A 15,103-nucleotide genomic window follows, 5' to 3' on the forward strand; every position below is an offset into this window, starting at 1 on the left:
CGTCCATATAAGAGATAAGAGTGGTTGCAAACTCAAAGCAGCGTCGTGTTGTGAAAGCCCTGTGGGACTTTGTGCCACGCGAGTAGAAATGGCCTGTGAGTAATTCATCTCCAAGGCCGCTTTACTATATCACCCCACTCATCAGCAGATTACCACACCCAGCCACAGCTCCAATCGTCACCGCACTGACTAGTCGTCGTCCTCTGCGTACAACCGGTGTTCCGGTCGGTCCCAGCTGAGGTGGACCTCTGGGGCACATCTTCTCTGTCACTAACAGTCAAGCCATTCTACTAATGGCTCCCTCAGGCACCTTCCACCGATAGCAGTGAACTGTGCATGTCTATTCTCTTCTCCCTATGTGCTTTTAATGCAAGAAAAGCAGTGTCTGATACCAAACCCCTGTGTAAAGCTTTACATATTAATGTGTGCTACACACTGTAATGAAAGCAAAACAGCCCCGCCAGCACCGCGGATGCTGCATCCGGGAAAGCTCTGTGTCACCTTAAGAGCAACTTGACGTATTTGTGGAAGCGAGTGGGAGTTTACATCTTTAGGCTTTCTGTCATTGTGAATTGGTGGGCGTCAGGAATTGTAGGAGTCAAGTGCAATTGGAAAACAGGGTGTCGTTTTTAGCATTCATTTGCACACAGACGCTTCCTGCCCATGCAATTAGACATACATTTTTATACTCGTATATTTTTAAACAGACGCTCATTAGAATAATTTTAGCGTTGTCTTTAAGTCTGTACAGACATCCAGTGTTGACAGCCCTGTGAAGGCGAGAACGAAAACTCCTTCAGGTCCCCAACACTCCCGGCTTATGCGTCTTGAAGAAACAAACACTCTAGTGTGCCTCACCCATCCTAACGACCCTTCCGTAAGAGACGACCCCAAAAACATTCCAGTCACTCCAAAAGCAAAAGACAATTCTGTTGTGACGCCAGCAAAACAAAGCAGTACAATTCACATGAAAGACCATCACTACAACCCCTCCATGACCCGACTTCTAAGTAGCCAGGATTATATGAGCTACCACCAGTTGGCAACTGTCCCGTGTCATGTGATTGGGCTCTTGTATGCCATCATGCTGGCTGCCAGAGTCCGTGGGCATTTAAAAACTCGGATTTCCGCTTTAAAGCAGAGAATTCGACAGGAAAGCATAGTTTCCCATTAAAATCTGAGATGTAGCTTGGGAATCTGCAACACAAATTTTGCATCGTGAAATCTTCAAAGCCTGCCTGAAGATCTATAAGAAAAGAAGAAAACACATTTCTAGAGACCTGTCACAAAAAGAGCGTCTGAGGGTGAACTGTTTTCTTTGGGTGAAATAACCTGAGGGAAATACATTCAAAGAAATCAATAACCCATCACGGGCAGGTTAACTTCCTCCATGAACCTCCAGCAATGTTTGTCTTCCTCCTGAGAGAAAGAACTCAGACTACTGCTTCATCCATGATGTGAAAATATGACATGTGTAATATGTAAACTTCATATTACTAAATTTAGATCTGGTAAACACCTAATATTTCATACTTAGGTTCCAAAATGACATGGGTTTGACCTCCTCTAGACGTTAGGTCCTGATAGACGTCTTCTAACCAAATCCTCCACATGAATCTGGTGCAGTGGTATCATAAAGGCAAAGCAAATATTCAAATGACTGTAATGAAAATGCTAATGTAACCCATTGAGATTACTCCTGCTTTCGTCCAGGCACAGAGTCTAGAAATAGGGTCACACACAGCTGCACCGCATCAGGGGAGACTGAAAAGCACATAGAGTACTGCGAAAGTACATGAAAGGGCTAATGGAAAAGAGGGAAACACATTCTGTATAGTGGGTAGAATTCAAGTGTTTGACATAGAATAAAACTGACTTTTCTCTAGCGATTGCTAATATTTTGCCCTGTGGCAATGAACAACTACTGTATCCAGAGCTTGTCTTACATAGTTTATCTCACTCTGTCTGTTTGAGAAGGGCTGTCTAAGCCGCAGATGGAGTGGCATCTTCACAATTTATTATTTATTTATTAGTGGCACAAACACACACACACACACACACACACACACACACACACACACACACACACACACATATTAGGGCTGAAGAAATGAATAATCACATTCAAATAAAAGTTTGTGTTTACATAATATACGAGTGTGAATTGTTTATATTTATTATGTATATATAAGTACACACACACACACATATATATATATATATATATTAACACATATACATGTACTGTATATTTAAGAAGAATATAATTTTTTTCTTATATACATGCATATGTGTTTATTTATATACATATATACATAAACAAATATACACAATTCACACACAAATATTATGTAAACAAACTTGACAGCCCTAATATATATGTTTGTGTGTGTATGCATATAAATATATATATTGTATATATATATATGTGTGTGTGTGTGTGTGTATATATAAAAATATAAATATAAATATTTATATTTATATGCTGTTCCTGCTTTCACACACATTTCTCAAATTACATCATAACACTCACTCTTTAGACATTTCTGATACCTGTTTGGGAGTGTCTACAATCCAATCATTTGCAAGTCCTCACTAGTGAAAGGAATGCTAGTGTTTCAAAACAGTTTTTGTACCCACGTTTAACACGTTGAAAAACCGGAATGTGACGGAGACGTGGGTTCAGGTTCTTTTACTACGGTGAAACAGCAGGGTGGAGTGCTAATAATTACTGCGGCACCATAACGAGACTTAGAATCAGTTTAAGTTCAGTTCACAGAGCGAGAATGGAAAGGTGAATAAAATGGACAGTGTATAAAGATCATGCAGTTCAACTACTAACACAGACAGTTGAAATTGCCCAAGACTGGCAATCTCCAGAACAGCAGTCAAAACTGGGCAAAGCTTGCCAAACCAAAGGTTTGAATTAGGTCATTGTCACGGAGTGTGTCAAGTTCAAGTTTTCTTATAAGTTTTCAAGAGGGTGAGAGAGTCAGGGGCTCGCTGTATTACAAAAGGACCAGGAGTCGATGAACAGGCTCTTTTGGATTGGTTACTGTCTCAAGTCAGAACATTCTGTGAAGGAACACTGTGTATTGTTGTTTCTGTCATAGTCTGCTTTAACATTACATAAAACATGGAACTACAGTATGACACAGCAAAAACATCTACACTTAGTTACTCAATCATCACAGTGAAATGAAAAAGACCAGATGTGGGTCCATTCCTGTTGTTTAAATACAGATAACTGTTAACCAAGAATATATACACTTAATTAACAAATGACAAACATCAAAACAGCTTTATTATTCATAATTACTCTTAAAGGGGTCATATGATGCTGCTAAAAAGAATATTATTTTGTGTGTCTGGTGTAATGAAATGTGTTTATGTGGTTTAAGGTTCAAAAACACGTAATTTTCCACATACTGTACATTATTGTTTCTCCTCTATGCCCCGCCTTTCTGAAACGCATCGATTTTTACAAAGCTCATCGGTCTGAAAATCAAGCCTAGAGTGAGCTGTGGCCTAGAGTTTGCGGAAGCCAGCTTGAGTGTGCGGAGGCCGGCTTGAGTGAGCGGAGGCCGGAGGCCTAGAGTGAGCCGCGGCCTAGAGCAGTGTTTCCCAACCGGGGTGCCTGTCGAGAGCAGGGGTGCCGTGTAAAAAATCATTTTTTTATATTTTTAAATTGCTAAAATTGCTAAAGATACAAATGAATTATATCATAAATGTGGTCTATACTGTACGACTATAAGATTTACGTGTACCGCATCTCACGTATGGACCACTTTCATGACACGTTTAAAGGTTTACTCCACCCCAAAATGAAAATGTTGTCATTAATCACTTACCCTCATGTCGTTCCAAACCCGTAAAAGCTTTGTTCGTCTCTGGAACACAAATTTGCGTAAAACGTTTTCTACGTTTATTTACGCTTTGATTTGAACGAAAACAACGTATCTGTGTGGTGCGGTTGACACAGAATAGCATACACTGTTAAGTTCAGTGGATATTCTCCAAAATGGCATCAGGGTGACGCGGAGGAGACGAATGTATCTGGTATCTCTTAGATATCCTTAAACAAAAGGTTGGGTTATCCTTTCGTAAAAAAAAAATGTGTTGTTAATATTGTTTAAATCCTGTGTTATATCACACAGAATATACAGTATACGTTGATCGTGTTAATTACATTGCTGTCTATGGGAGGGTCAGAGAGGTCAGACGAACTAAGCTTTTACGGGATTGGAATGACATGGGGGTAAGTGATTAATGACAAAATTTTCATTTTGGGGTGGAGTAACCCTTTAAGGTGTTTCTGAAACCCTGCATAAGTCCAGCATCTACATCAGAAAGAATACAAACAAAATTAATTAAGGCTTATTGATGGGTTGAAAAGAGTCTTTATAAGTGGAGTGCTGTTCTAAAGATTTTCTCCTGGGTTCATATGATCCTGCTGATTCTTTTGTATACCTGTGTCATTCATTAGGTGCTGCTTGATAACCGCTCTTAATTATTATCATATAATAATCCACATGACCACCAATTAGTATCCACCAAATCAGTATAAAATGACTAAATAGACAAGGAATATGAAGAATATTTACAGCATATTTAAAATGTAGGCTAGCAGGACACACCTACAGCAGCCATAGACTTGTGTTTTTTGATGCCTACATGTTCCCATTTGCCCACTGTGAGTCCCTGCCAGTCTGAGCTTGCCCTTCCTTGATGTCACGTTGCTATGGTAAGATTGGTACGCTCCCTTCCTATTCAAAACCTGCTTTCTCTGCTGCATCTGATCTAAGACAAAGAACTTAACACACAGTTTCAGAAAAACAACGTGTCTGAATACATCACAGTTCTTGCATTATCTAAATGAAAGAGAATAGATCAGAAATGTAATCACAGATTGCTGGTGATATAAAACTAAGCACAATTGTTAATAAAACAATGATTTTAACGAGTCTTTTTATTTGGCCAGTAAGTGAGTTGAAAGGTTGAATCAATTTAGTGGATCAGACTACTGATTCAAAACTCCGATTCATTTGAGACTCTTTTAAGTCATTTTGGAGCAAACACATAAAAACTAAGCTATCAAATACCATTGAAAGGCTGAAAAATATTGAGATATAATTTTTAGCCAAACCACTCAGCCTCACTTAGGATGTGTGTGTGTCATCTATAAGATCTAAAGACAGGGACCAGATAATAAAGAACATCTAGAGTTTTATAGTCAGGTACATTTAATCGAAAAGTACACAGTGTGCGTTATATAATCCCCAAATGCACTCGCCAGAGGAGAGGCTGAATCTAACACAAAAAGCTTTCGGTGCTTTTATTTTCACACAGTGTACAGGTGGGGGTTGATTTGATATTAGAATAACACACCTGCAACTTTGTTTAGCTTGCAAATATACAGGCCAACCTGCAACCATGCAAATGGCTCCTGCATTTGCCCTACTAAACTCATGCACACTACATGACCAATCAAAACACATATCACGCTAATCTGTGCCATGTGAGTGCTTCGGAGATTAAGATATAACCTTATGTCCCAGAATACAAAGGTTGCAACTTCTTTATTCTTCAGCTGAGGTCAGATTAGGACACTTGAGCTTTAATAAGAGCATGCAACTGCTGAGACTTAATACTGTAATATAAAACAACAGCAAAATGATAATGCTGGCATGAGGCATTTCTCCGGGATACACTGCATAAAAATGCAGTGAAAGCTTTAATCGGTCTCTAAAAAATGAGAGCTATTAGCCAAGACATATCCAAAGTGATAATAGTGGACTGAGAAACTATAGCATAAAACTAAATGGCTGCTTCCCTAACAAAAATGATAGTTCATCCAAAAATGAAAAATCTGATCATTTATTCACACTGAGTTGTGCTCAATGTGATTTTTTTCTTATTTTTGGGAGAACGACCCTACAATCATTACTGCAGAACGGTGTACATAAATGCTAATGTAATGAACATGGGTGTCAATTACAGACCACACTAAAGTGAATGTACATCTATAGATCGTCATCCAGATAATCTATTTAAGAGAGTTTATGTTACAGCAGACTGAGGACTATAGTTACAGAAAACATCCTACCCTTGGTCCCATGGCCAGACAACTCAATGAAAGGGTTTTTTAACCTTTGATGCCAGTTGAGCTCTTAGCTGATGATGGATTAGTATGGGTGCATTATTGATATCAAGGCCCTGTCTTTCCACAGTCTATCCCTTTCAGTCTGAAATTGACATTGATCTGTTACAGAGCATTCCCAGACTTCCTCACGTCCCCAAAGAGAGATGGAGGAGCCAGATGATGGACCTCTGGGGCTTCAGGAGAGGAAAAAGCCCTTCTAATAAATACAAGTGCACCCTGAGCAAGGAATGAGACAGCGCTGTAAAGCAATTGGAGTGAAAAGAGCAAAACATAAACTGACGATCCAGAGGCTGCAGCCAATTTATTGAGCCACATTCGGAGGTAAAGCGTGAAAACCAAATCAAATTATATTCCTGTGATGTTTTATGGTATCTCGTTTTCCTCTCGCTCTCAGTGGATTTCAAATTAATAGACTACAAATGTGCAATTTCTTCAAATCTGATGTCAAGTGAATTCCAACCAGAACATCTAAAGCATCATTTCATTGCCGCTGATTCTAAACTGACGATCCAGAGGCTGCAGCCAATTTATTGAGCCAGAGCTTCAGCCTTTCTGTGAAAACCAAATCAAATTATATTCCTGTGATGTTTTATGGTATCTCGTTTTCCTCTCGCTCTCAGTGGATTTCAAATTAATAGACTACAAATGTGCAATTTCTTCAAATCTGATGTCAAGTGAATTCCAACCAGAACATCTAAAGCATCATTTCATTGCCGCTGATTCGACTTCACAGCGATAAGGCAAATGATAGAGAAAATGCTTCAGTAAACAAGCAGACACAGAGTCAACTGTCTGAACTCGCTGTAAAGACCATGTCAACCCTGCATATTTATGATTTCAAACGAGCATAAAATTATGAGTGGAAATGAGGGGAGGCACAGCTGACTGACAGGAGCTGGGGGTGGAGGGACTCATTTCATGGTGTAAATACATTTGCCTGACTCTGTCAAGTTAGGTGACTCAGCCCATATCACGAAAGCTGAACACATAGTACTGCAGTGCCGTGTGCAGTGTGATGGATTTCAAAACCTTAAAATGTTCCGATTTTATGCAATGAATGTGTAAATGTCAACAGCAGAATGTAAGGATGCAGTGAGGGGGGAACTGAAACTGGAATGCAATGAAAATATTTTTTTTCCCCATAGGACAGGCCCATTAATTGGCTGCTATTTGACCATTCTGACATTTTCAGCATCAGCCAACAATCTTGGAAAATGCACTTTTTTAAAAGTGATATTTGAGTGAACTTCAAGTAAATACAGTGGAACAATCTACAATTAGCCTTTATTGCACAGCTCTTCATTCTGATTGGTCAATCACAGCATTCTGCAGCCAAATATTCTTACTCGTTTTAATCACATTGATAAATAATTGCAACCATTTAATACGTGTAACAACCGGACATGATCGCAAATCAATATTTATCTCAATTCTGTTACACCTCATACAATAATTTAAACTCAAATCAATATTCTTTGTCAATTAAAATCAATACTCTATATTCTACTTAATTATCTGGTAACAACAGCAGTGTAATAAGTGGGAGATGCTCTTTACATTTCTCCGCGCAATACAAAACAGGGAATACTACTGGATAGGGAATTTGGCAGATTAAATATACAATCTAAATCCTCGAATACGTTCCGGGACGAATGGCAATTTTGTGCATGAATATAAATACGGTTTATACATCGAAAAGGTGCGATGCACCTACAGTGGATGGTGAATTATTAGTCGTGGTCTGAGCTGCTCCACTTTGCGCAGTCAGGCAGTCAGTCAGTCAGTCACATGCAAGCGCGTAATGGCCCCGCCTCCAGCTCATTTTACTACGTTCAACGGCGAAGAGCACATGACTGCAGTAACTGTGCTCTGTAACTCCAGTCACGAGGATGGAGTACTATTACACTGACCAGACAGCGAGCTCAAGCACATTTACAGCGCTTACAATATTCTCGCTGACACAAGGACAAAGGACAAACAGCAGCGAGCGTTTCCTCACAGCGTTCACATGTTTTAAGAAGTCTGAAAACCAGTCGTCCACCTTTCAGTGACACCTGACACAAAGTAAACGGAGCGCGATTTGTAAACATGCACAACTGACTATTTAATTTATGATACACAATTGATACTTTAACTACCAGCATGTGGCAGTTTTTGAATTTGAAATAATAAATTAATGTATTCTTATTAACCTCATCTTTCTCCTAAGTGTATCGTTCCAGCGATGAAGTATCTGTATGTTTCAAAGTAACGTTAGGCTTTGTTGTATTGTTGTAACTCCCTATTCTACGCGTATTGTATCTATAAAACACTTTGCGGTGCGACAACAGCCTGTTTGACATGACAAGCACGAAAGTGCAGAATGCACAGCGTTTATTTATTAATATCAACAACAGCACACACTGACGCAAAGATCGTTTGACTACCTCTAATTAGCATCAAGCTCGTTTTGTAAGTTACGCAAACGCTTACGAAAACAATACATTTCGTCAATTGAGCAAGAGTTCCGATCTCTACACTATAGTGTACAGATATATGTATACATAGGCCTACTGCGCTGCGTATCAGTTTCTCAACTTTATAAGTGACTTAATGCATTAGGTTTACAGCTTTTTTAACAGCTCATCTAAAAAAAAAAAAAAAAAGCAGGCCAGGTATGAATAGTGCGTTAATAGTAGTAACATCTGCACCGACGAATAATTACGCAATGCATAGCCTAAAGCCTGAGAAAATACACATCTGAAAAACCCTCAGTTTACTTGATCTATATTACTTTTCATCTGCCTCGCAATGAACTCGTACGGAATCAGAGCGCTTTCGTTATATATTAAAACTACAAGGGACCAGCAAGCAACTTAAAGTCAAGTTCACCAGAGCACCCACGTGTGTCACACACACACACACACACACACACACACCGGGAAATTGGTGTGATTTTTGGCAAACTGATGAACACATTTGAACTCATTCTATTCCGCTTGAGAACTTACTAACCTTCCCCTAATCGCTAGCCCTCGAAAGCAGACTTCAACAGAACGATTATCTGTACAATATTCTTGTGCAAGTCGCTTTTCGCGTATATGCATAATTTCCTGTGAGCTCCACGTGAAGCGCAGACGTCAGGGACTCCAGACGCCGGCTGACACGCTCTGACAGCATCGATGAAATGATGCGAGTATATCGCGCCACAGACAGTAACGTGCAAAAACACACCCGGGGGAAAACAGCCACGCTTCTGCTCTATCAGAAATGGTGCATGGCTTACCTGGCTGCCGGAGTTTTCAGTCAAGTAATTGAAGACAAATGAAGAGAGCTCCTCATCTAACAGTGAAGCGCAGTCCGCCATCTTCTAGAGAATGAGATGAGAGGAGCCAGAGAGCGCTGCTATACTCCTCTCCCCGCGTGCAGTGATGATCTCTAACCGACCGAGGGCAGTGTGCTGAGGTGCCTCAGTGCTTCCCAATCATAATCATGGCTGGGTTAAGTAAAACAGCAGAAAAAAGTGAATTATTTGAAGGTGCAGGTGGGTTAAACACAGGTTGGTGGTGGCTGAAGAAGGATGTCGAGACTAGGTGCAGGATGCATGTTCCCAACTGTAACTGAACCTGCTGTCTAGATTACAGTGTCTATGACTCATTTATGATGCTAGTTCATGATGTCTAAAGTCCATGCTTTGTGCAGGTAATAGTGTATGTGGTTGCATCCTTTACTATAGTATCTCCTTATATGCACAATGCAGTAAACACAACCGAGCATTATTTTCTGGGCATGCTGCTTATGGTGCCCAAAATCTAAACATCAGCCAATATTTATGCTTGGTTGGCCCGTTAACAGAAATACAGTTTGCTCCAAAGACAGCTTTGTTAATCATAGTAAAAACTTTGTATAATTTAAATGTATTATTAATATTTTATTATTTGAGTGCTTGTTTGATTTAACAACCATGTGCATCTTATTAGCCATTATTACATTTAATCAATTATTATATAAGCCTATCAGAATTATATATTACAACTGGCCACTGCAAATATTGTCATATTATTATTATTTGTAGTAGTAGTAGTAGTAGTAGTAGTAAAAATGTGCTACTTTTGACCCTTTATCTTGAGATCCCCAGTGAAGACCTTGTCTCCTAGATGGCCACCAGGGCAAGACCACATGAACCAGTTGAGTCCTCTGCACAATCTGACTCTGCTGCAGCCTGGACTTGAACTGCTGGTTTCGTCTGGCCAGAGGAGAACTGGCCCCCTGACTGAACCTGGTTTCTCCCAAGGTTTTTTCTCCATTCTGTCACCGATGGAGTTTTGGTTCTTTGCCGCTGTCGCCTCTGGCTTGCTTAGTTGGGGACACTTATTTTCCAGCGACATCGTCGACTTGATTGCACAGATACTATTTAAACTGAACTGAGCAGGATGATGACATCCATTGTCCTTTTGCATTATTGACACAATCTGTATTGTTACAAGTGCTATTTAAATAAAGGTGACTTGACTTGAGGAAAAATTTAGCTTATCTAAATCTAACCCTAGAACTACAATAATTAAATAAAATAATGATAGATAAAAAGCAGGTGCACTGCTGACTTTAGGCCTGGACCTAGATCAAAATCAAAGCTTGTTATGGTGATAAAGTTTGATATATGAGTAACACATTACAATCTATGTAAACAATTAGGGTAATTACTCTCTAATCAGCAGACGCATTGATTGGCTGCTCTTGTCAAGTGCAGTTTTCCTACAGTCACTCACAGACTTTCACTATGATGTGGGGATTTGGAGCGCTTCAAGTAACCTTAGTACTTTATCATGAATCGAGATGCTTAACTGAAGTCATTCCATTCAGAGTGACATCCCAGAAATCACCAGTTGAGTGTTAGTAAAGAGAAGAGGCAAGTCTGCTAGAAACCATCCTATATTTGATTCACGAAGACAAATCTTATAGATTTTAAATTGTTTGAATGGTGTGCAAATCCAATGCATTTAAATTGACAAGCCCTTGAAGGACCATTACAATTTCTCAGTCGAATCTGAAATTACCCCAAGGTCACATCAGTCTATTGAACTGTGTGCTGCCTACTGGCTATCGACCAAATGCATGCTGTTTGAATGTTTGAGGTCAGAATGAAAGTTTGCCTCTTTGAAAACACACTGTATAAAAAAATCCTATGCATGCCCTTAGATGCTTGATCGATAAACAGATTGCGCTAATTCTTAAAGCAAAAAAATATATATATAATAAAAAGATACATGTAGAGGGAATTAAAGTGGAACGACAGTTGCATCAAAAACTTCCAGTGACATTCAGAGCTGATCTTCAAGATTGTTACTTAAGCCAACAAGCCCACCTTCCATAAGAGTGTGAAAGGTCACTGAAGGGATTTGACAGCCCTGAGCGTCTGGTGGGTGTCTCTGACAGCTGTCAGACTGGAGGACTTGGTTTTATGTTGGAGTTATCAGTCAAGAGAAGAGTCTGTTTCATCAGTCATATCATTTCATTGATTATGCCCTGATGTATGGAGGTCAACAACATTGTGCCTTCAGCTACAGTTGTCCAAGGACAGCAATCAATAGAATTCACACATTATTTTCCGACATTGAAGCATGCATGATGCTTTTTTTCATGTTTTTGTTTGCTACCACCAGTGGGAGAGCATGTTGATGGTGTTTGAGTGCATGCGTGTCTCTGTGCTTTATGGCTGGAAGGTGATTTAATGGGCGCTTCTGTGTGAATGGACAGCACTCTGAGAGAAAACAAACCAAAGAGCACACTTACTAATGCACCGAGGACTGTTGCGACATATTGTCATGCAGGAACACTGGGTTCAGTTTCAGAATGAAACTTTCAGAGCCCTGAAGTTTTGAAAATGGCCTATCGTGGTATTGACTTAATACACAATATGTTAATTGTGAAATATATTCGGTCACACTTTAGTTTGGGGACCAGTTCTCACTATTAACTATGACTTAATTAAACTTCTAATTTGCTGCTTATTAATAGTTAAGTTTAGGTGTGGGGTAGGATTAACGGATTTAAAATATGGTCATGCAGAATAAGGCATTAATAAATGCTTTATAAATACTAATAAACAGCTATTATGCTAGTAATATGCATGCTAATAAGCAACTAGTTAATAGTGAGAACTGGACCCTAAACTAAAGTGTTACCATATATTCTATACTCGCAATTACGACTGCATCTTAGTGTTTAGTGGCCTTCTTATTCCTCATCTCATTATTGTTTACTTGAATTTTCTAAGAATAAAAAACCTTAAAAAACCTTGGATAAGAAAATGCAGGCAACTAAAGCCAGCGTGTTTCCTGACAGCGTGTAACTTCTGAAGACAACATCAAACACTCTTCATTTTGCCGAGACTGAGCTATTTTAGCATCTTAACAGTTGTGTCCATGAAAACAAATGGCCAAGTACTTACACCTTGTATGTGAAGAATGATCATCAGCTGGTCAGATAAGTCACAGCAGACATCCTGCTGAGCTGATGTTGCACTTCAAACTCCACTGACAGAGTGTTAGAGACAAACAATGCCGTGTTTATTCAGTCCTGTCAGTAGATTCAGTAATACGATTAAGTATCAGTTACAGGAGATCCACCATGTATTATATATTATATTATATACTGTATATTCAAAATGTTTGTCAAAACTTAAATAACTTGATCATATATAATATAACTTAATATAATACATAACATATATATAAATTGTATATTGCATATTGTTGATATTTTTTTGTTTTCTTTAGCTAAATTGGGAATGTGAACACTGCTAAGATTATGCTCTCAGCACCTCAGAAAAGCAAGTTGATCCTACTTCAGAACTACTGGAGCATTTAACTTCAGAAATATGTGACTTCATTACATCCTGAAGGGTAAAGTCTAACTGGCAGAATGTGCCACTGTGTATGCAGCAGTTACAAGCAATCTGAACTCAAGGCATAGTTCAAAAAAAGCTGGGTCGTGATTGGAGGAAATGCCCGGGACACAACGGATATGCAAAGCATGCAAGCAGAACACGCTGTGATTGGCCAGAGCTCCTCCTGTCTCTGTGCATAGTAGGAGAAGGAGTGAGTAGAGTAAAGCAGGCTGCATTTAGAGACTCGCTTCCCCAAGCAAACACGTGCCTGCTCGTCACATGACTCCCTTTTTCACTGCCGGTGCCTGACCATGCATAGTGCTTATGCTTGCTGTGTCAATTAGATGAAAAGACAAGGATGATTGCACAGGTGAAAGTTGAAAGGAAAACCGTCTAATCTTACAAAAACACCCAAGAGCAAAGGTGACAAACAATTTGACCAGGCAGATGACATTTTTCCATAAATATTCATTTTAAATATATAAGGAGTAAGGACAGCATGTCAATAAAGTGTAAGATACTACCAGTGTGTAGGTGCATGTATGTGGGAGATATATATAGAGACCTACAGTATATTGATACAAATACATCTTACCAACCAGTAAAAACATTCTTTTTGCCATGTAGGTTAATTCTGAAAAAATAAATATAATCAGATATTCCTGGATATAAATATAGCCTATATTAGAATTTTAGATATTAGTATTTATGGCTAAAATATATTACAAATAATAGAGCACCCATTAACTGTGCATAGGTGTAGTACCTGAAAAAGCAACAACAAATACCATATGATCTTGTATTTGACTAACCAAACCTTAGTTGAGTGAAATATGTCTGAAATATTGACTTAAAACGATGCAACATCTCTGTTGTGGTGTATATTGATCTTGAGTACACGCACACACACAAAAACCCTCTACTACAGCATACGTTTATACAAATAAATGATAGATCTCTTCCTTAGCAGAATTCACATTCTGTGTTTTAAGTTGAATGGGGAAAAACAAGATGTTTTAGAAATCTGTCTTCTGGAAATAGGTGAAAGCCAAAATGGAAGTTTTGTTCAAGAAGCTTGAATCCTCAGACCAAATGCTTCACTTTTATCTTTGACCTGAACTATCTGGAATTCTCCATTATTCTAGCGCATATCAAAACAAGGGGTTGCATTGGACAAAGGATAGAGGCTTTTTCTGTCTGGGGTCTGTGGGCGAGTGACCTGCAGGGCCATGTGCATTGGTTTGAGAGTGTCTGAGCCTTAGTCATCACAGCATGTGTGTACACTGCCGCATGGGTGGCATTCCATCACTAAACCTACAAGAGTCTTCAAAGACACACCCATCAACGCCTTCACAACTTTTGCTATTCTAATGTAGTGTGTTTGTGAATTAGGCTGTGTGCAAAGTGCCGAAATTCAATGTAAATTATGCATTTACCAAACTGCTGCAACCGGCATCTCCCCACCTACATGCTCTATTTACACTTATGCCCGTTTGCAGAAAAGAAGATGGCTGTTGCAGCGGCTGAGTTATTACCATGCCTTGCATCAATATGGGTAGGAATGGTTGACGCCATTGCTGCAAACCACTGGAAAGCAGTGTGACACTGAGATAAAGCTCTTAGGCCTGGTGTCCTTTTGAGAGTTGCTGACAGTTTTGGACAGCTGCGGGGTAGCGTCCAAAAAGAGATGCCCGTCATAGCCTATCAGGATCTGACAGATTCGGTCTCCTAACAAGGTGCCATCTGAGTTATCTAGTAAGGCCTCCCTTTGGTCTGTTGTCCACCCAAGCAATTAAAAATTAATGAGTATGAAATTTCCCAGACCAGGGTTTCCTTTCCAATGGATACAAGTGACTGGAACAAGACCCTTCTGGACTGGATTGCTAGTGTGTTTTAGTGGCAGTGTTGTAACAATTAGACATTTGGCAGATGCCTTTATCGACTGGCATACATGTTATCCTTATACATGCACATGTTAACTGCCTGCCATTTTGAAATGGTCACATCACACAAGGTTGATTTGGGTCTCAGCTGGGTCTTTGTTTTGTGGGGGATCTAGTGTTATCAGGCCA

At 39.4% G+C, this 15,103-nt stretch overlaps 1 protein-coding gene across 2 annotated transcripts in view; it reads right to left on the reverse strand.

The window, feature by feature from the left end:
* LOC107664743 (peroxisome proliferator-activated receptor gamma coactivator 1-beta-like) overlaps positions 1–9,961 on the reverse strand; it is a 46,588-nt gene extending 36,627 nt beyond the window's left edge. For both annotated transcript variants that reach the window (XM_016455390.1, XM_016455389.1), the window contains exon 1: positions 9,429–9,961. In XM_016455390.1, the coding sequence (XP_016310876.1) occupies positions 9,429–9,509 (81 nt within the window). In that variant the 5' untranslated portion in view covers positions 9,510–9,961. The remainder of the gene's footprint in view (positions 1–9,428) is intronic.
* Positions 9,962–15,103: the final 5,142 nt, after the last annotated feature.

The sequence above is a fragment of the Sinocyclocheilus anshuiensis genome, unplaced genomic scaffold, assembly GCF_001515605.1.
Source record: "Sinocyclocheilus anshuiensis isolate Anshui unplaced genomic scaffold, SAMN03320099.WGS_v1.1 scaffold235, whole genome shotgun sequence".
In the NCBI taxonomy this organism is placed as follows: Eukaryota; Metazoa; Chordata; class Actinopteri; order Cypriniformes; family Cyprinidae; genus Sinocyclocheilus; species Sinocyclocheilus anshuiensis.